Source organism: Coptis chinensis, chromosome 8, assembly GCF_015680905.1.
Source record: "Coptis chinensis isolate HL-2020 chromosome 8, ASM1568090v1, whole genome shotgun sequence".
NCBI lineage: Eukaryota > Viridiplantae > Streptophyta > Magnoliopsida > Ranunculales > Ranunculaceae > Coptis > Coptis chinensis.
The window spans coordinates 64848275-64871312 of NC_141463.1; the positions used below are offsets into that span (position 1 = coordinate 64848275).

General features: G+C 34.7%; 1 protein-coding gene and 2 pseudogenes across 1 annotated transcript; 1 reads left to right on the forward strand and 2 right to left on the reverse strand.

Annotated features, from left to right (window-relative positions):
* The first annotated feature begins 1296 nt into the window (after positions 1-1296).
* Positions 1297-2614, forward strand: LOC147482440 (protein IQ-domain 26-like; annotated as a pseudogene).
* A 9670-nt stretch (positions 2615-12284) lies between these two features.
* Positions 12285-13350, reverse strand: LOC147482441 (protein FAR1-RELATED SEQUENCE 5 pseudogene; annotated as a pseudogene).
* Positions 13351-13378: 28 nt separating this feature from the next.
* Positions 13379-13816, reverse strand: LOC147482442 (protein FAR1-RELATED SEQUENCE 6-like). Its single transcript, XM_086579320.1, has one exon. The coding sequence runs from the start codon at positions 13814-13816 to the stop codon at positions 13379-13381; it is 438 nt and encodes a 145-aa protein (XP_086435446.1).
* Positions 13817-23038: the final 9222 nt, after the last annotated feature.

The following is a 23038-nucleotide window of genomic DNA, read 5'->3' on the forward strand; positions in this document are numbered from 1 at the left end:
CATACTCTCTTTTCAATTTCAGTTGTACAAAGGGAATCAATGGTTTCCCTTACTAAAAACCCATTCTTTCTTCCATTCCCACCCCCTTCTCTCTCCAACACCACCACAGCAAAAAGTTCCCTCTCTCAGACCACCATCTCTCAATAGCGACTTTCATGTTCAAAGGAAACAAAACGAATATCCAATCTGAAAAGATGACAAAAATTTCCCTCTCTCAGACCACCATCTCTCAATAGCGACTTTCATGTTCAAAGGAAACAAAACGAATATCCAATCTGAAAAGATGACGACATACGCTCCCTTCTGCTTTTTTAAAAACTCAAACTCCCATTGTTGAACTGAAGAAGACACGGAGATGAAAGTTTCTTTCTTTGGCATTGATTTTGGGGATTAAAGGTATGATTACTTTTCCACACACTTGCACCCACAATTTCACTTACTGAAAGTGCACTGAAGCATTTGAATAAGATGAGATCTGATAAAAATGAAGATTTATGCCTGAGAATTGGAGTTAAACAGGGTGGATGCTCTAGCATGTCATATACAATGGAGTTCGAGAATAGAGCTAATGCAAGAAGTGATGATTCTGTAATGGAATACAACGGTTTTGTGATTGGTATGCCTCTGTCTTGTTTTTAGAGGAGCTTTAGTTAGAAGGATCACTATTAACATGAGTAATTATATATTTTAGTCTGGCAGTCACGTTCTTTCTTTCCAGAAGACTCAATTCTTCTTTTCTAAGCTATGGAACCTGCAAACTAAAATAAATATCCTCCATATTTTGTCTAGATTGGTATATTTCTCCAATATATGAGTAGGTGTAGAATCACACATCCAACCTTGTTGTTGCCTTATACATAATACTGATTCTGAGCATTGGGTTTATGCACTTTCAAACATGTGTTGTTGGGATATGCTTTCTTTTTGTTAGACTTTTAGTAATCATCAATTTTGTTATACTACTTTTTTCTATGTAAATTGATGTAATCAAGTGACATGGGTGATTATCAATGTTTAAGTGTAGTTGCATTTTCAGGTCACAATAAATGAGGAAGACTGGCAAGAAGTTATCACAAGTTCAACTCATCTACCAATTTTTTTTTGGTGACAGAGGTAAGTTACTCTTTGGTTAAGTTTTCTAATTAAGTTGTAGAATAGGGATGTTCAAATTACTGCTTGGGTTTAGGATTTTTAGCTTGATGATTAGAGGACGGTGCAGACATTTTTGAAACCGCTATGCCACTACTTGCTCATCTATTTTGGGCTCTTTATTTTTACTTTGTTTTTGTGTGTTTAATGATTACAGTATTGAATGTAACAACACTATGTGAAGTGCTGAACAATTTCTCTGCATCAATCCTCCTTAGTGTGCTAGATATGCTACTAAAAATAAAATTATGAGTTACCACATTGTATTGGCACCCATTAGATGGCATGTTATTCTTTAATTTGATCACTTCATTTTTTATATAAGCATAAGATTTGAGTGGGATTTCAACATGGTAAAATTTAAGAATAATAATCTTATGCTTATTTCATGCTACACTTTGTAATTGATTTGATAGCAAAAGAAAAACCTCCATACCTCTCTCTCTCTCTCTCTCTCATCTCTCATCGCCACCATATTTAGCTCCTGTGGTAGCTTCTACCCAACTATTTATGAATTTTACAAAGCATTCTTGCGGGGATAACATGAAATTTTGCTGAGTATGCGACAAAAAAGACTATATGCTACATGACAATTATATTTAAGGGGTTTTTAGGTTTTAGTCCTACTTATAATAGCGATATTAGGCTTTGATACATTTATACTTGAAAATTAAACTTTAGTCCAACTTTTGCCTTGTATATTGCTTAATACCTAGAATACCCTTACATGTGCGTCTCACATGTTTGATTAATTTTAGGACCAAAGCCTAATATCGTTACTATAAATAGGACCAAAGCCTAAATACCCCTAATTTTAGGCAGATAAAAGGGATCGATTTCCACTATCTTTTGTTGTTGTTGTAGCACAAGCAGCAGTCGCTGTTGTTAGACTTACAAGCCATGGAAGAGGTACTATGTTTGGTGGAGGTGGAGAAAGATGGGCTGCTGTGAAGATTCAAACTGTATTTAGAGGATTCTTGGTATTATTTTCTTGGTGTTTTAGTGTTTAGTTCATCTCATTCCATTCTACTTGTTCACTTTCTTTATGGGTGTTTGTGACTTTTGATTGGTGATGAATATTTAGTCATAGATTGCTTTTCATTGGTTTGTTTAATTTTCTCTATTCTGCATCTATCACAGATAGCTTTTTGGTTTAGTTCTGATTGGTGTCCTTTAATTTCTCTATTTTTAGTCTGATTTAAATTGTGTTTCAGTCAAGAAAAGCTCATAGAGCTTTAAAAGGACTAGTTAAACTACAAGCTATTGTAAGAGGTTATCTTGTGAGGAAACAAGCTACTAAAGCCCAAAGATAGTGGAAATCGATACTTGCAGGCCTAAATCACGGTCACGAAGAACCAACACCGACACTTCAATGTCGGAATCTGGTGAAGATCCATCATATCAAACGATCTCCTCTCCACTTCCATGCCAGATACCAGCTCATCTATCAATACCCAAAGGCTAACATTATCATCAAGACTTCGATTAGAGATTCACTGGGGATGAGTGTAGGTTCTCAACTGCACAAAGCACACTGCGGTTTACGAATTCTACTAGTTCTCAATTGCAGAAAGCACACCGCCAATGCTAAAGGCTGTGATCAAGCATAGACATGCAAAAAAAAGTTAGACAAATAAAGCAAGAGCATGTGAACAGAGAAATTCAAGAGCTAGGGGGGCCTTATCAGAGTAAACTTTCCAGTTTCGGATAAGTACGGATAGCATAGCACCAAGTAATCCAAACAGAGCACCAGAGGAAGTAACAGCTGGGTTGTTCTTGATAAAAAGTGCAGCCGTCAAACTACCAACAAAGGCAGAGAGTATGTAGACAAGCCCAATCCTCCCTACAAAACAGAAAGAAATAAGAAATTGTAAGCATCAACCACAGCCATATAAGAATTCTGGCCAAGTATTCCTTTGTTTCTGAAAATGATAAGCAACTCACATGACCCAAAATCTTGCTCCAAACGAACTCCAACAAATATTACACTTGAGAACCTAATATCACTACTGATAAATTCTCATGCAAGAAAAGGGCAATCGAAAGGGAAAAATCATAATTAATTCCTTTTGTATTAATCCCTTTTGTCTGTCTGAAATTAGGGGTATTTAGGCTTTGGTCCTATTTATAATAGCGATATTAGGCTTTGGTCCTAAAATTCATCAAACATGTGAGACGCACGTGTAAGGGTATTCTAGGTATTAAGCAAAATACAAGGCAAAAGTTGGACTAAAGTCTAATTTTCAAGTATAAATGTATCAAAGCCTACTATCGCTATTATAAGTATGACTAAAACCTAAAAACCCCTATATTTAATATATGATTCTTGCTCTACCAGTGGCTCATTTCTTTGCTAGAATTGTTGCTTTACTAGAGAGTGTTATATATGACATGGGTTTTTTTTAGGTAGTCGGGCGTCTTTGAGATTATCAATGTTTAAGTGTGGTTGCATTTTTAGGTCACAATAAATGAGGAAGACTGGCAAGAAGTTATCACAAGTTCAACTCATCTACCAATTTTTTTTTGGTGACAGAGGTAAGTTACTCTTTGGTTAAGTCTTCTAATTAAGCTGTAGAATAAGGATGTTCAAATTACTGCTTGGGTTTAGGATTTTTAGCTTGATGATTAGAGGACGGTGCAAACATTTTCGAAACCGCTATGCCACTACTTGCTCATCTATTTTGGGTTATTTATTTTTACTTTGTTTCTGTGTGTTTAATGATGACAGTATTGAATGTAACAACACTATGTGAAGTACTGAACAATTTCTCTGCATCAATCCTCCTTAGTGTGCTAAATATGCTACTAAGAATAAAATTATGAGTTACCACATTGTATTGGCACCTGTTAGATGGCATGTTATTCTTTAATTTGATCACTTCATTTTTTATATAAGCATAAGATTTGAGTGGGATTTCAACATGGTAAAATTTAAGAATAATAATCTTATGTTTATTCCATGATGCACTTTGTAATTGATTTGATAGCAAAAGAAAAACCTCCATACCTCTCTCTCTCTCATTGCCACCATATTTAGCTCCTGTGGTAGCTTCTACCAAATTTTTTAAGGAAGCTAAATATTGGAAACCCAATTCTATATTACACGTTCTTCTTGAGAAAACCACAAAACTCATCAACAAAATCTTCTTCTTCTCAATTATAAAAAAACATACGGCAACAGAGAGATTCCTCTACCTTCTTCTCAATTAGGGTTTATATTGAATGGAAAGGTTGGAAATAGAAGAACTTAAAAGCCTTTATGCATAGTTGTTTTTCGTTGGCCAAAACTAAAGGGGTCATGGGTGGTTTCATTGTTATGGCTAGCCGTGGTTTTGTAAGAAGGGTACCTGGTATATGAATTTGTTTGCTTTTTTTCCATTATGTAGAAACATCTGCTACTTTGAAAAATGTGGAATTCAATGGATATGCTGAGAAGTCCGCAAAGAGGAAAAGGAAGTATCAATACAAACTACAGAGGTATCATACATCGTCCATGGGAGAGATGGGCAATAGAAATCAGGGACCCCAAGAAGGGTGTCAGGGTGTGGCTTGGAAGCTTCAACACTGCTGAAGAAGCTGCAAAAGCTTATGTTGCTGAGGCAGGCAAGATGCTCAAACTCGTGTTGTGAAAGCAAATCTACATAAAGCACTGCCTACTGGCAACCACACCTTGCAGGGGCCAGTGTTTAATCAGGATTTTAGTTTGATGACCTACACGAGTGATGACTCTCTTGGGTTGTTGAAGAGAACCCCCACTCCTGGGGCCAGAGTTTATTGGTCATTTCGCTTCAATGAAAGATCAAAGTGGTCCAGTCTTTTACCCCTGCTGATGGAGACATGTTGTGTTTTATGTCAAAGGGAGCAACTCTCTCAGTTGTTCCAAAGTTGGATGGGAAACCAGGAACCTGAGACTCTAGAAATAATGTATGTTCTCTCAATTGTTATAGAAAGTAATGAGCATAATGCTAACCGAAGTAAGGAATAGAAGACCAATTCTGAGATTGCAGTGCCAGTTGACGTAAATACAACCAAGAATCTTTCTGAATAGCTATCTGCTTTTGAGTCTCAGATGAAGTTTCTTCAAATCCCATATCTTGAGTGAAGCTGGGATGGTTCAATAGATAGCCTATTAAGTAGGGATACTACTCTGAATGGTGGGAGTTCAATGGATCTTTGGAGCTTCGACGATTTCCCCCAGATGGTTGGGGGTGTCTTCTGAGGAGCGATTGACTTGATTCAGGTAAATGTTTTAGTATGACATTAGTATTGTTTATTCAATCATTACTTGGTAATAAATGCTGCATTTTTACTATAAATTTATTTTGTTCAATGAGTATCAATCGTTACTTAGAGATTTACTGACCATTGTCGTTTCTAAAGACATCGTTCACCCTTAATTTTATGCTAACACTTAGAGAATCACTTCGAGCGATACTAGATTGATATTTGGCTTTTATTTATTGTGTGAGCATTTCTGTTATGATCGTTGTTGTATCAGGCATTTGACGTATCACGGTGAATTGCTCTTTTTGTAATAATGGGTTAGAAGAAGTTATTAGAGTCTGAGATGTTGGAACAAATAGTTTGTGTTTGTTAATGTAGGTTGATAAATACATTTAAGTAGTTTTTAGCACAATTTTTTTCCCCGAAATTTGTAGGAAGTTTTTCAACAATCTTTCATAGTTTGTGAAAATATAATAATTAATTCAAATTTTGTCTTAACGTTATCGGTTTATCTATTTATGTCTTAGTACTATTAGTTTATCTATTTATGCAAAACAAAAGCCTCGGTGGCTACTGAGGAACAGGTCGGAATGGCACATGCACGAACAATTCATTTGTGTGCTTTCTGCAATCATTGAACCCTCAAGAAAGAAAGAGATCTAAACCATAGCACACAAAGGTGAATTAACTAGATAGAATATTGATGGGTATACCCTCTTAATTTTTTCTTCTTTTCGAATTAGTTTCGGTTGAAAATGGATGCATGAGTTCCTCCATTTCTCCAGTTTCTTTTAATTTGTAGCTTTGTACCCCTTGCTAGCGCTCTCACCATTTCAAGATTTAGTGATGTGGCCTAACACAGTATTTAGAGGTAGTTGCAATCCGCCTTTGTGAACCCCAGACTTGCTTGCTTGAAAGTGCCCATACGAAACTAGCACCCATAATGGAGAATGTTTTGGAGAGGTATACTTACATAGAAATAGAGCCACTTAAAAAAAAAAAAAAAAAAAAAGGTCAAAAGGTTGCTACACAAAATAAAATAGCAGAAGCTAAAAAGTAGAGTTAAAATCTAACCTTCTCCCTGGACCATTTGAAAAATGAATTAAATTTTTTTGTGTTAATTTCTAGATATATCTAAAAGTCTTAAACTGTCATGCGATCCTCTCTAGATGAATACTTTGTATCAAGTATATTTTCAATTTATTACCTAAAGATATTTTTTAGGTAGAATTTGCTTGATTTTTCTTAAGTTCATAACATGTAAGAACTTATAATATACTTTTTTCTTTCTTTACCATAGTGGATTAACTTCTAATCTTGCTCTACACTGAAACTTTATTTAAAACATAATACCAAATTTTTAGTGTTGTTTGACATTAAGATTATTATGCAGGTTGTTAGGGATAAAGATGAAGTTGTGAGAACCTCTTTAGAGCAGGTTAAATTCTTTTCTATTCCTTCTTAGATTCATGTGATGGGGCTAGGTTAAATTCTTTTAAATGGATTGATATGTCGTATATAGTTTGAGTTGGTTTGGGACTCAAGTTCACATATAACTTGGACAATCTAACAAGAAAAATTGTAACTTGAGTATTATTATCTTAGTTTTCTCTATGAGTTTTTTAAATAATTGGGTGATATTAAGAATTTGAGAATTGCCCGAAGTAAGAAGGTTAGTTGAATTATCCTTTTTTTCAAAATTTGAAGAACCATGTATCGAAACTTACACCCCTGTTTTGTATAGTTCGGTTGATTGGTTGGTATGAATGGAAATTTATATGTGTTCGGAACCATATGGTATATGAATGGAACTTCATTGGTGTTTGTATGGTTCGGTTGGTTTGATTAGTTGCTTGGATTGAATTTCGATTCCATTCCGTAAGTTTTTATGATTAGCTAAAAATTTTATTCCTTCCTATTTACATTAAATTAATCTATCACATGCTTACATATGCATTTCAGCTACGTAAAGGTATTTATATTGGCGAATGAACAATGTTTATGAGTATTTTTATTAGGATGTACTTTAGTTTCTCACTCAATTTATTTTATGTAGTTTTTGATGGTTGCCAAATTGTCCATTTCATGATTATTTCTTCTTGACTTTATGGAGCTCCAAACGACTATGCTTGAAGATGTAGAAAAGAGTGCAAGAGACGTTTTGTTCGCAAGGTAATTCTGTTTTTTTATCTATTCCATATGAGTTTATACGTAATATTTCGTTAATATTGAAATTGGACAATTTAATATTGAAATTTTAACTTTTGATTGCTATTAGTGATCCAGTTTATTAATTTAATGAGTCTACTTCACACTTGATCTATTGTTTTTGTACTTCTAAGACAGTAGCAACTTAATGTATAGTGAATTTAGTTATGCGGTAACTTGAATACAGTGAGAGGTTATCAAAGTAATCTGCGTTACTGTTTATCTTATCAACAGATTTTTGCTGATTAGTAATACAAAACTAACATTCAGTAAAGTAAATGTTGATTTTCGCATCATTGGGATATTGTGTGGTGAGAAGGTTAAGAAACAGAGAACTCACAGCTAAACAAACATTTTTGCTCCAAGAGCATCCCAAATAGGCTAGATCATGTAATTCCGCTATTGAATCTGATATGTACAACCCCTTGGAATTTTAAACTTGATTCTTATTATAACATGCTGGTGAGAGAATGGATTGCCCTGTGGTATAGGCCACCAAAAGATTGGCCTATAGACACAGATTTGGACTAACTTCTGCATATATCTCTATTAGAACATTTGGTTAGAAAGGTGTAGAGTGCTCCATACAAAGTTTAAAGTCTAAACCCAACTGGGTTCATCTATCTATCCTCATCAAAACCTTCATGAGCACACACAACATAAATGAGGAGGTTCATAATCATGCACCTGAAACATCAGAGATGTGGAAACAGCCAACATCATGCAACTTCAAACTCAATATTGATGCAAGCTACTGACCAAAAGACAATTGTGTTGCAATAGGATATGTACTAAGAGATGCAAATGGTACATTTATTGCAGCAGGAACTAACAAAGGCAAAGGACGGACAACAGAAGAAGCAAAATGCCAAGGAGCACTCAAAGGAATACAATGGTGCCGGAAATTCTGCTCAGTAGAAGTCGAAATTGATGCTCAACAAATAAACAGTTTTTTGGAAGGGAAGGAAGCTAGCATCTCATGGTCTTCAAGAAGACTGGTGGATGCCTTAGATTATATTCAAGCTTTTGATTACTTTTGTATTAACTATTAAGTGGATCCACAGATCTGCAAACACCCCAACGTTCTGAGTGGATTACCCTACCACCAAGTTGGTTGCTGAACTCCTTGGAGGGGGATAAACCATCTTTACATCCTCTACTTTCTAATATCTAATATTTATAGTATGTTAACTACCGAAAAAAATAAGGAAACCTTATTGGAATGTATATTATAGGCACATAGTCCGATCTTTAGTGAAGTTGTTGGACGAGCATTGAACTATCAATGTAGCATGCCCTTCCGCAGGCAGGCTAATTGGCTAGTTTGTTTTAGTACGTGAGATTTTTTACTAATAAGGTGTATTTGTAGTAGAAAAAGTTTTGTTAAATGTGTGGTTGAGATGAGGTGAAAGGAAGAAATGGGGAGTGATGTCAAGAGTGGAGAGAGAGAATTGAGTTTGTTATTAGAGAATTGAGTTTGTTAGAGAATTAGTTATGGTTTATTACTGATGAATAGCCTTTCCAAAAGATTGTGGTTGAAAATTGAAATTTCCTCTATACATTGGGTTTTCAAATGTGTGGGTGTGGTTTGTACTTTGTGGAGAGGGAAATGAGGTGAAGGAAAAAAAGTGAGGTGTGATTTGTGAGAGTTTCTTTGGGTACGATTTTTTACGGGTAAGTGTCTGAGTGAGAGTGATGCTGCAGTTTGATAGTTTGTTAGACTGTTATTTTGGGAGTCAGTGAGGTGTCACTAGTTTATTTACTGAAGTACCCTTGTTGAGTTATCACATTTACAAACACCATACTTATGGGCTTATGGCTTATGAGTACCTTTGGGGGCATGTTAGCATGTATGGTATATAATAAATTAATAACAATGGACGGAAAAATAATGGTCCTGTGGGTTGTACATTTTCTTACATTTCCCCCTCCCCGCCTTCAGAAGTACCACAAGTTAAGTCCAATTTGCTTATGGCACAATGAATCCATCTCAATGTAGATAAAGAATTTGGCCCCAGTTTCAGAAACTTGGTGTACTCTAGAAAGGGCAGTAATATAATTACACATTTATTAACTCAAATCATTTTAGATCCAAGCCCATGCCCAATATACTCAAATAGTGAAATATAATTCAGACGGACACATGATTTATGCCCAATATCTCAAACACATACGCACAAGCCTTTTGCAAAAACACTTGATTACACTAGTACCATAGGCCATAGCGCAATACAAATTACAAAATGCGTAGGGAGCATCAATTACGTACCCTTCAAGGACTTCTCACACCACCACAAGCTGCAACATATATGTTTTCAAAGGCTTGTGATTTGTTAACTCAAATAAGATAATTACACATTTATTAACTTATAAGGAATTTGGTGTGATGATGAAATGAGTTGGTTAGTTTGTTTGTTATAGAAATCAATAATTCTAGGGAGACATGGAATTAAGCCCGTTTTAGTGACTGGGCTGACGTGGCTCTACTCTCTCACATGAGTACTTACAAAGGCATAAACTCAAATATAAAATAGAAATTCAACGAAAAACAAAAACAACACTCTAACTTTTACCTCCTTCTCTCTCATCCATATCTCCGATCACCGACATTTCAAGCTCACGTGCAACTGGAAAAGATAATAACTCAATCAATTCTTCTACATCTTCATGAAATAAAGTTGAGATCAAATTTCAAAACTGATTTCGTCCAAGTCATTAAACGTGTCTTTCATCGTTTTAATTCGATATATAAGAAAGATTTTCTTGTTGTTAAAGGAGTTTTTGAATAGATAATAAGATGTTCTTGAAGGAGTTTTTTTCAATCTTCCATCCATCGAACTACTTCGCATTCGATTTTTCGATTCCAAAAAAAGATGTGCAAAGATGCAAAGAGTTTGAGTAAATTTGTCAAATTGACGGAATTGTTATGCCAACTATTTTCTCCATTGCCTACTCATATTGGTTTTTGCTTTGTGAGTGATATGATTTAAGGAAGAAGACTATCATAAAAATTTTGTTTACATATTAGAAAATTTTTGACAACATTCCACTTATAATTTGGACTAAAGCATCTATATGGGAGAAAGATAACAGAGCATGTTCAAAAATAACATTGCAACGCAACTTGTTCATCTGATACATATTATACCATCAAAACAAACACAGTCTTGCAGCCCATAATTTTTTTATAATACTAGCAGTCTAGAAAAATGGCTGACACTTAAACAAAAAAGGACAAAGCGTCAAAACATAAGCTACAACATGTCTAATTGCTTATTTTTCAAGATTAAATCCTTCGCCTCTCAAAAATGGGTAGTAATCTACCCACTCAAAGTTGTTGGCATTTGAGAAGCCTATGCCATTTGTGCTATTGGAGAAGCTTCCTCTAGCATTGAGTCCCTGAAAATTGGAACTACTCGGGGGGCCTGGTACATTTAGGAAGCCCATGCCATGTGTGCCATTGGAGAAGCTTCTTCTAGTGTCGAGTCCCATAAAATTGGTGCTACTAGGGATGCCAGCTAGTACATTTGGTTCCTACGAAACACTGCCCGGAACATTTGGTACCTACAAACAAGGCAATGTTGAAGGTTGTTATCTGTCAAATCCAAGAAAATATACCTTAAAATAGTTTGCAATATCAAAAAGAGATACTCCAAGTCAAGGGGTATGATAACAGTCATAACACAATGTATTGCGTAGCTACTTTGAGAAGCCTACACAATGAAAACAAAAAGTGACACTAGGTATGACCAATACAAACTAAACATTGACATTTCTTTAAATTAAAAAAAACCAACCTTTTCCAAATTAATGGTATCCATGTTCTTTCCAGTAGCCTTCTTCACCCCCAACTCTTTCTTTTCTGTACCCTTCTCTTCTAATCTCTCTTCTGCCTTCTTTTGTTTCTCTTTTTCCTTTCTAACAACTTTTTCAACCGTAGATTCAAACCATTTACTACGTGGATGACCCTTACGACAGACAACCAAAGAACTAAGAATTTTGTTGCTTTCGTCTGCCAAAGGATTGCTACCACCACTATGTACTTGTGTACGAATTTCAAGCGTATTAGCATGACTACCTTCATCAATTTCATTACTTATCTTTAGTTCAATAAGCAACCCCTTAATCCAACAGAAAACCATTTCTGTCTTACCTTCATTTTCAGCTGCCAAGTCTGCCGCTTCAAAAAAGGCATTACACATCCTATCAAAGCGCCCGTTTTCAGGATTTAGCTCCTAATCAGAATATATAATTTTAATCTTTTTATGACACCTCTTCACATCCTTCCTCCACCTACAGATAATATATTTCAATTCTCTGGTAAAGTATGAATTTGTTTATGGACCAATACAGTAAGAGCATGCTTACATAAGATTCTCCTAAACTCAAATAATTGACAATTGCACTTAATGTCAGAATCATCCTCTCTGAAACAAACTCTAAAAGTGACTCGATGATTCTTTATCCCTACAAACATGTTTTGTGCAACATCATACACCTGAAAGCCGCATTCCTCTTTAATGGAAGAAATAATGTAGTAAAGTTGACCTTTCACCTCATCTTGAAACTCCTTGAATTTTGATGTAGTGTAAGCATCTTGAACTTGTTTCTCGAATGGATAATCAATAATGCATGGAATCCAATGATCGAAAGAATTGAAATCTTCTTCATTCTCCTTTTGCACCTTACTCCGTAGTGCATTCTCATATTGTTAACTCCTTGAATTTTGATGTAGTGTAAGCATCTTGAACTTGTTTCTCGAATGGATAATCAATAATGCATGGAATCCAATGATCGAAAGAATTGAAATCTTCTTCATTCTCCTTTTGCACCTTACTCCGTAGTGCATTCTCATATTGTTCAACAAATTTCTTTAAGCTTGTCTTTGAATTAACATAACCATCAAAAAAGGCATTCATACTTTCACTTCTTTCAGTCGAGGACATTCCCGCCCAAAAGGTATTTCGCAAAAGTACCGGAACCTAACGACTTTTTTCACTGTACAACCCACTCAACCACTTATTCTCTTTAAGGTTAAATTCTTTGATGAAACTATTTCACCATCCATCAAATTCTTCACAAGTCAAAGAGTCATAAACTGCTTTTTGCATTGCATACTTGATAGACTCATATTGAGTGCAACCACTTAATTTCACGGGTAACTTCTTCATAATGTGCCATAAGCACCACCTGTGACATGTGTTAGGAAAGACGATTTCAATAGCTTTCTTTATTGCTTTGTCTTGGTCAGTGATTATAGCAGTGGGAGCTCAACCATTCATACATGCAAGCCAAGTCTCAAAAAGCCAAATAAATGTCTTCTCATCTTCATTCGATATCAACCCACACCCGAAAAGTGTTGACTGCCCGTGATGATTAACACCAACAAATGAAGCAAAAGACATCATACTTGTTAGTCAAGTACATTGTGTCAAAGGTAACGACATCCCCAAACTCCTCATAAGCTGCCCTACTCCTTGCATCTGCCCAAAAAACATTTTTTAACCTCCCATTGTCATCCATATCTATCAAATAATTTTTTTTTGCATTATTAGCTTGCATTTTATGGAAATAGTGTTGAAGTGCCATAACATCCCCATCACCAAGTGTTAGGTGCCTATATTCGTCGACATAATTATAGCAATCTTTTTTGATAAATTCCAGGTTCTCATTCCCACCGGCTTCATACAAAAAAGTACCAAAGGTTTTGCTTGTATTGATGCTCGCCTTATCATTATATACAAGTTTCCTTTTCACATAATTGCTCATCTTCCGATTCCTCTTGTAAAATCTCAATTTAATTTCCAGGGCTCAATCCATGATTATGATCCAACGTTAGAGGCGTTACCCGCAACATTCCATCTGAACATATAGCAGCTCTAATCTTAGCCTTACATCCAGTTTTGCTAACAGGATGTAATTTGAAGGGATTCCTTGACTTGCTTTTCGAAATTCCCGACCGAGCGCATGCAAGAATCACAAACTTAACTGCCCCATCCTGTCCCTTTTCTGTAGATCTTATTTTCACTGGAAATCCCTTTTGATTACCATATCTAGTAAAATATTCCATATACTCATCAATAGTGCCGAACTCCATTCCTAGTTCTGGATCTCCTAGAACTTCTTCAACTTCACCAACTTTTTCATTTTCCGCACACTCTTGAAATTCAGCTACATCCGCCATATCTTTTTCGACACCATACTCCTCACTAGTATCAGGTAACTCATTTTCCATTTCTGCAAGATGAAATAGAATGATTACTAAATGTGTTAAGTGATATGATATCAATTTGATTTATAACATTTTGAAAATATGGTTTAACACATGTATATACGAAGGATTTAACAGATAAAAATGAGTTTGTAAGCCTCAATGAATTATAAGTATGCATGCAAAACAAAAACTTAGTCAAGAATACAATCAAATACCTAAATTACGATTGATATGGTTGAAATTGATTGGTTTTGATTTATCAATAAATATACATAAAGTGCATTGAGACTTCTCTTCAATATCAATTAAGTTGAGAGAAGTGATAGAAGTGAAAAAGTAACAAGAGTGAGAGTTATAAATATTTATACCCGGCTTGGTTATTGGCAAAGTTGATAGCAACTTCAACCTGGAATCTCTGAAAGCTTGAAATCCCGGTGATAGATCGCTTAGAAGAAGAGAAAAGAGGACAAATTTGGGCATGGGCAAAAGTACAGAGAAGAAAAGACGTTTAAGTTTCCAACTTTTTTTCACTTCTTTAAGTGGTTTCCAACTTTCCATCTCTTTTTAGCCTTTGTAAGTACTCACGCGAGAGAGTAGAGCCACGTCAGCTAGTCACTAAAACGGACTTAATTCCTTGTCTCCCTAGAATTATTGTATAGAAATACCATTATTTGTTGTCCACAAGACCTCATGTCCTGGTTGGTGGAGAGGCTGCCCAGGAAAACTGTTTACCTACCCAAAAAAATTGTTTATCTGGCCCATAAATTAGTGGTTGGACCAATGAGAAGCTGCTGTTTGAGGACAAGTCTGTCCACAAATTCGCTCTCTTTGGGTTTTGGTCAATGACGGCTATGACGCAAAGCAAATTAATACTCAATGCAATTGCTTGACTTTCCTGAATCAATCATTGGCTCAATTTGATTGCCCCCACTGCATTACAAGTCCAATGAGAAATTGTAGGATGAATACAAACTCATGATTTAGACCCAAATACCCAATATCATAACGTCATAAATCATAACCTATGCAATTTAAATTCAGTTGGTTTGGATTTAAAATTTATGTAGTGAGTGCAAGACTGCCAAGGGATTGAACTTGGAATTAATGTTTTATCAGAGTGTTTTTATTTTTCATGTCTCTACCCTATTACACTATAATATAGCTCGGTTTTCAAGAACCCCTCTCCACTATCGAGTAAGCAATTTGTGATCTCCATATTTGCTCAGTCTAAAAACACATCCGCCTTTCGAAAAAATTAGAACAAGCGACCCCTTTATTAATAATTTAGAATAACTTCCCTAATGTCACTTAAATTATATAATTATATCTTATTTCCCCCACTTAAATTAAAACAAGTCCTCTTTTATTGATAATTTAGAAAACATTCCTAATGTCACTTAAATAATATAATTATGTCTCCCCTATATAATTATAATTACCAATTACAATTAGAATATGAATAAACCATGCCTAACCATCGATCTCGAATGACGGGTTTCAAGACTTTAGAAGAAGAAAAATGATTTCGCTATGGGCACCATCCATTTCATGTTGGGCAGACAAAAAACATTTTATTATAAGTTTGTCATTGACCTAAAAAACATGTTTTGGGCACCCCCAAAATACAACAAGTTAACTTGTCGGCAACCTCTTATAACCCCCCCCCCCCCCTCTTTTACTCCCCACATTTAAAACTCCCAAATCCTAACTAAACCAGTTTTAAACCCTAATCTCTAAAAACTATACCCTAAATCCTAAATAATTTAATCAAAACAATAAAATGGACGACCCTAACTTAATCAAAATTATACCCTAACAATAATTTAATCAAAACAATAAACATGAAGATCCCCTCTACAGACAGATGCCAACGTGTTTATTCACATTTCTCTATTTTGACTCGAACTACTCTTCTATTACAAGCAAGTTTAGCTTTTAAGTTATTCTACTCTATTTTCAATTTGGTTTCAATTTCTATATACTAATTTGGTGAATGCGGTTAGAGAGTGGTCGAAGAGAGAAAAAATACATGATGGAGGCTGAAATTGGTTGATACCAGTTTCTTGATTTTTGGTGAATTGGGTGGGAGTATACGGGACCTTGTGTAGTGCCCAACATAAGTGTATACTCCAAATTGGGCCTAGTTGGGCAAGGGTCTGCCAATCACAATTTGAGGGTGTCAATAGTAGAACCCAAAAAAACCTAATGCGTAGCACGGTTGGCATACTTTTACAAAATTTATGGGTGAGAGAATAAGAAGAGTGCGTGATGGGGAGGAGAGCTGGGCCGTTGTTTATCCAAAAAAAAAACGAGTTGGGCCGTTGCGGTTGATTAGTTTGTTTTCTATTGTGGTTTGTTGTACGAGAGGAACAAATCGTGATTAGACAGAGAGTCAGTGACTTGTCAACTTGTCACCCATATATTTACTCAAGTACCCTTGTTGCGTTCTCACATTTACAAATCCCATAGTCCTTTGGGATTTATGGGTTACAAGTACCTTTGGGACATGTATGATAAAGTAATTAGTGGCATGCGTACCCATAAACCGGCGTACTCTAGATTTTGTCAAAGTAATATAATCGATCATAATCGTAATGGACTAGAAATAATGGTCATTTGTTTGTACATTTTGCTGAATTAATCATTTGCTCAATTTTGATTGTCTTTTTCCCCCGTTTAAAAGTATGCAAGTTAAGTCAAGTTTCCAAATGGCACTTTGAATCTCATATTCTCATCTCACTGTACATAAAGAACCCCATTTTCCGTAACATGGTCATGGACTCGTGGTGTACTCATGCCAACTTAACGTCAATATGGTAGCATTCAAAAGCTCAAAAGCATTTATATCCTTTTCAATGCAAGTCCAATAAACGCAAACATATATATATATATACAGTAATTCTCTAAAAAATAGCTACTTAAGTTAACTTAAAATAAGTACGTACGTAAAACTTCACCTACAAAAGGAATTCAAACCTAATTTTTTGTAGTTATGAAGCACTCATCATAATGATTATATTCCCAAAATTTCAGCTCATTTGGAAACCTCTAACATAGATAAAAATTATTGTCATCTTTAAAAAGAAATCTAACGGTTAAGAAATGTTGAATTTTTGCAATTGTTTTTTGTCAATGTTAGAGGTTTCCAAATGAGTTAAAATTTTGTAGAGATGATCTTAATATTGAGTATATCATATCCACAAAAAAATAGATTTAAATTCATTTTGTAGGTGAAGTTTTACTTACGTACTTATTTTAAAGTTAACTTAAGTAGATACTTTTAAGAAAATGTATATATATATATATATATATATATATATATATATATATATATATATATATATATATATATATATATATATATATATATATATATCGGTTTGTCTAGGGTGCCACTCTTAGAGTGCCACCCTTATCTCACTCTTGTATATATATATATAGGGGAGGGATCAATATACCATGGTTTTCATACCATGGCCCACAACTTCACCCACAAGACGAACTAGAACCAATTTTTTGTGGATATGCCCAACAAACCATGAGGATCACCTCCACAAAATTTTAGCTCATTTGATGATGTTTAACAATGTCAAAAGATGATTGCAAAATCGAAAAATATGGGCCGTTAAAAAACAATTTAAAGTTGTCAATAATTTTTAAATAGGTTAGAGATTTCCAAATGAGCCAAATTTTTGTGGAAAATCTATCCACAGTTAGGAGATCATATCCACAAAATATTAGCTTTTAGCTCATCTTGTAAAGGGGCGTGGTATAAACCATGGTATAAAAAACCATGGTAACGGATCCCTCCCCATATATATATATATATATATATATATATATATATATATATATATATATATATATATATATATATATATATATATATATATATATGGGGATCCATAGTGTTTGGTAAAGACGCAAACATAAGATGAGTTCTGAATTAGACCTAATATCATAACGTCATAAATCATACTCTATGCAAATTCGCTTGCCTTGGATTTAAAATTTATATAGTGAGTGCAAGACTGCAAGGGATTAAAATTGAAATTAGTTCAGGAATTGAACTTGGGGTTTTCTTTTTTTGTAATCTGATTGAACTCAGCTTGTGACCAAATATCTCAGCACATTGATTGAACAACAAATTCTATGTCCATCTCAGTATATATATCGGGCTGGCTACGTCGGCATACAGAAATGATAAAAGAAATTGACATACGCAATCTTATCTACCTACACAATGAACTAAAAATTGATTTTTTTTTTATAGGGATGTGATCTCCACAAAAAATCAGCTCTTTTGAACATGTCTAACCCTACTAAAAGTTGAGTTCAAGTTAAAAATTTATCTGACAGTCCATAATTTTAGCACTCTTTTGACAAGACTAGACACATCCGATTGGGCTGATTTTTTGTGGAGATACTATCCATGGTAGGTGACAAGCGTGCTTTTTATGTATGGAATGGAGATGGAAAGAGAATATGGATACGATGATGAGTGTCGTTGATCAAAAAATCCGCTTCTGACTTGTATCACACAATATCAAAACCTAATATCCCTCAATGAGTAAAAGATGAGTAGGGAATCAATCCGCTTCTGACTTGTATCACTTATGAAGGACGAGAGTAGAAAGGGGTGTTGAGGGATTAAAACTATTGTAGTAGATATTATGAATTAAACTAAACTATCTAATTAAACTAAAGCTAAGAATTGGAAATAAATAGAGAATATGATAAAGAGATTCAAGATATTCAAATCCACCAGTACTTTTGATTCAATGACCTTTTGCCTCACGTTCGTTGTTCTCACAAGTAGACTACAATCGGGTAATCAAGCAAGTGTTGATGCCTTCTTGGGTGAAACACCGTTAAAGAATTATTTCTATTTCTATGTTATTCCTATATATATGTTATTAATATCTTATTTACTTTTATGTGAGCTTGAGCAGCTATTCAATGAATCACTATCTAAAGCAAACACAAGGAATACTCCTTTTACTCTATAACAATACACAACTAGCTTAGAAGAAAAGTAGAGAATAGTAGTATAATATTCAATTACAATAAATAAAACCCTATTATAGCATTATATTCAATTGCAATAAATAAAAGTCTGTCACTAGTAAATATTCAATTGCAATAAATAAAACCCTAAACTAGCATGATATTCAATTATTGCAATAAATAAAAACCCTAATCTATACTCTCATCCCTTGGTCTGGGCAATAAAACTAATAACTAAACAAACATAAATAACTAACATGATTGGAGAACACCATGAACCAAAAGAATCACATTGGTTTCATCTCTTCCCTTGAAGGAGAAGATTAGCCTTCTATGAAGAATGAAGAGCACGAAGAAGAAGAAGAAGAAAAGAATAACATAAGACTAAAGAGATTAACTTATTAAGACTTGGATAGCTAGTGAAAACCGAATATTTTATTACTAACCTCTCTTTGTCTCAAGTTTTGGAGACAAGAATAATGTGAATTGACAATTACAACTGGCACTGAGGTGCTCCTTATATAGGGGTTACAATGAGCTCTATAAACATCTCAAAGCATGGGATATTATACCTAATTTCCTATTACATATTGATCTCCTTCAGATTCCATCTTCATTTCCAAAAGTGTTAAGAAGTGGAGTCTGTTGTGTCGGTTCCATGTGTCTAGACGCACGGGACAATATAAATCCATACGTCCCAGACACATGAGTCTGTTTTCCTCTTTTGCTCCATCTTTTGTTCCTCTTTTGTGGGTTTTGGTCCAAGTAACGGGTCCTTTTGCCTTAGACTTCCAAGTAAGTTCCAAAACATGTCCAATTCCTATCTTTTTATAGCTTCAAAACCTTGGGTCTTTTTCGTAATTATCCATGAACTTCCATGTGATTCTTAATGTCCCAAATTGCTCCTTTTTGCCCCTTTAACTCTAATATTTGACAAAATTCTCTTTTTCACCTGTAAAGTCATAAAACACAACTTACAACTACTATTGGTCCAATAAGATGGCTAAACAAGAGGTATAACTGATGGTTAAAATACACTTTTTGAGCACATCATAACCCCCAACTAGCCTTTTGTTAGTCTCTTAGCAAATAAGATAAATATATATATATATATATATATATATATATATATATATATATATATATATATATATATATATTTTTTGATTGAAATCACATTCTAATAACAAAAATAAAATCCTAACTCACTTTCGTGGGCATCGCGATTGCATTTATCCTACTCCGACAAGGCTTTAAACCTTTAAGTTCCCAAAAAAGGACGAGTTATAGTTTTGTGAGAGTTTTCAGGTGATATACCCACAAAATTAATCAATATCATGTTCAAGAATGATAGTTTTTTTCAAAGAGAGAAATTTCTTACCAACTTAGTGCTCAATCCAATGAACGGGTCTCCATTGCTAACTTCATTGCTGCAAAGACTCATAAATTATGCTGGGAGATAGTAAAAATTTACTGAACTCTCGATCAAGTCCTATGTGTGTACTTCGTCAATCTCCTATACTCTCCTATCCAAGAAACGGAATTCGTAGTTTACTTTTAGATAGATAATCTCGACTTTCAATCCTCACTGGTCATACTTTCAGGAAAAAAAAATCTCTCAGAAGATGGTCTACTATTTTACCTCTTGTATGTGGGGAAAATAATAAAGAATACGAACATCCCACATACTACCTTGAAACACAGACTTCTGGATGAAAGTAGATAGTCTCATGGAAAGAATGCCAATCATATATGAAGTGTCGGGTCCTTCATTTTAGCATCCTCTCACCTATTATAGACTTTGTATCATGCTGTAGAGATTGATAGGGTTATATACTAAAAGCATTACTTTTGTATTAACCCTAATTCTTTATATTTTGAATGAGAATCATATGGGCAAATGTTATGCATATTATATATATTATTAGTTATATGCATGTGTCTAATACTTTATGTTGTAGATGATATGGTGTGAACACACAGAAGATCATATATCATCGATCCTTATAAAGTATAAGTAATCGTTCACAACCTAGATGGATTTGGACAAACCATTGGTACGGTTGTAGTATAATCTGGTATTAGTCTATCTTGACTATAGGATTACACTAGTACACTTTGTGTGTATTGAACAGGACCAAGTGAGGTTGTTTCTCCTTATACTGACTATATAAGAGAACAAACGCCTTTGTTATTATGGATGTTTGTCCTCCTAATCCGGATATAATAACGGGCACTTACATGCATTGTACATTGCTTTAAATCATCAATGAGTGAGATTCATTTGTGAATCAACAAACTCGATGGATTGGGTAATGACATTGTATGTAAGGTGTGCTGTTGATTATAGAAGGAATCCGTGCCCCGCAAAAAGTCGGGTTGATGATGTCCCCTTGAGGAGCTCAAAAAGATTGTCATGTAAACCCTGTAGGTGGATTTATTCCGACATGACAATGAGGTTGAGTGGTACTACTCAAGGACATAAGAAGTTGATTAATATAGTTGTCAATAACTTGACTTAATTAACGGACATTCGATATCTTAAACACGGGGAGATCAACGAGCATATAATATGGAGCCCATAAACACTGACATGTAATTTGGGATTAGGGTGGTAGTGCAACAATGGCCTTTAGTGGAATAAGTCATTTGTTGACGGACTTGGGCCGTCTGTTCTGGGCGAACATGGGAAGCCCAAGCCCGTCAGGAGGCCCAACCCTAATTTCTCCTCATGGTCCCTGTTGTAGCCTATAAATAGAATAATCTCTCTCTGGCTGAAATTCACTATTCATCTTAACAGAAAAAGAGGCAAGGAAAGTTAGATCCAAAATTGGATCTAGCTTTGTGAGAAAGAAGGGGATTGGTAGATCGTTGTCCACACAACGTCCAATCTATTCTAAAGGAATACAACATAAGATCAAGGGGTTGATTGTTGATTCAGATTCATAAAGCTTGGATTCTCAGAGTTATCAAAACCGGATCTAAAAGGTATGTTCTCTATCCAAATCGTGGACACCCATTAATTCCGCTGCGCGTGGTGTCCGCGGTTTGTAGAAATATTTGCATTCTGAATAATGGTTTCTACAGTGATAAGTCATAGGTTGTAATTTGGCTTGGGATTGGTTTATGAAAGAAAGGTAAAAATGATTCAAAGGGTTTCTGAATACACTAAGGATTCTGCATTTTTCTTGGAAGATGTCTTCGATTTATGTATTGCAGATAAAATTCTTCCTTTGTATTGGCTTCTCCATCAATTCTTTTTCTTTTTCTTTTTTCTTTTTTCTATTTTTTTTCTCTCTTGCTCAGTGGTATATCCTTGATTAGTATTGGATATATTTGTTTTCCACTTGCTTCTTTCTTCTAGAACAGAATGATGGACTTCATTGTATCTCTATGGTATTTCCTTGTAATCTTTCTTTTGGACTATTCTTCCTCCTTATACCCTTCACATTCTCAGAAACATATAGGTATGGCTGATAAAGGTTTTTGGGTTATACTCATTGTTTAATTTGGAGTTAGGTAAAAGGGTTTATGGAGGAAAATGTTTTATGTATGGCTTAAAAGGGTTTAACATGATGGTCATACTAGGTGAGGCTGAATGGGTTCACTACTTTGACTTATCAGTATAATACTCTGCTTTGAATAGACTACAAAACCTAATGACTATCTCCCCACTTGATGTCACTTCATGACTAACCAAATCAATAAATAATGAGACTATATTACAACGAAATAAATAATTGAAAGAAGTTGAGTCACGAAGACTCGGATTTTTTGTAAGAACTTTCCAAAGAATGGGTATAAAGCTCAAGTTTCATGGGTCAAGTCTAAAAAATTTACTTCCAGTTTACTAGGGTTTTAAATCTCTCTTATAGTAGAAGTACACAAAATTGACCAAGTACTATGGTAGTGTCTTGATAAAGAATTCTATCAACAAGAACTATGTCTGAGCATAATAAATAGTCTAACTGGGCAATGAAATCAACAATACCAACTATTCATTAAACTCAATACTAAGTGATATATAATATATATCCCATACTCATCATTAAAATTCATTTTTCTCATGCTAATGATATAAAAGAAAACAAAAAGATTTTTGTTTTGAAAACAAATTTTTGAAATTCATTTCTCAAGTACACCCTCCCCCCAACTTAACATATGCATTATCCTCAATGTATATAAATTATGTACATAAAAGGAATGAGAAAAAGGGAAGATGTTACCATTGATGTC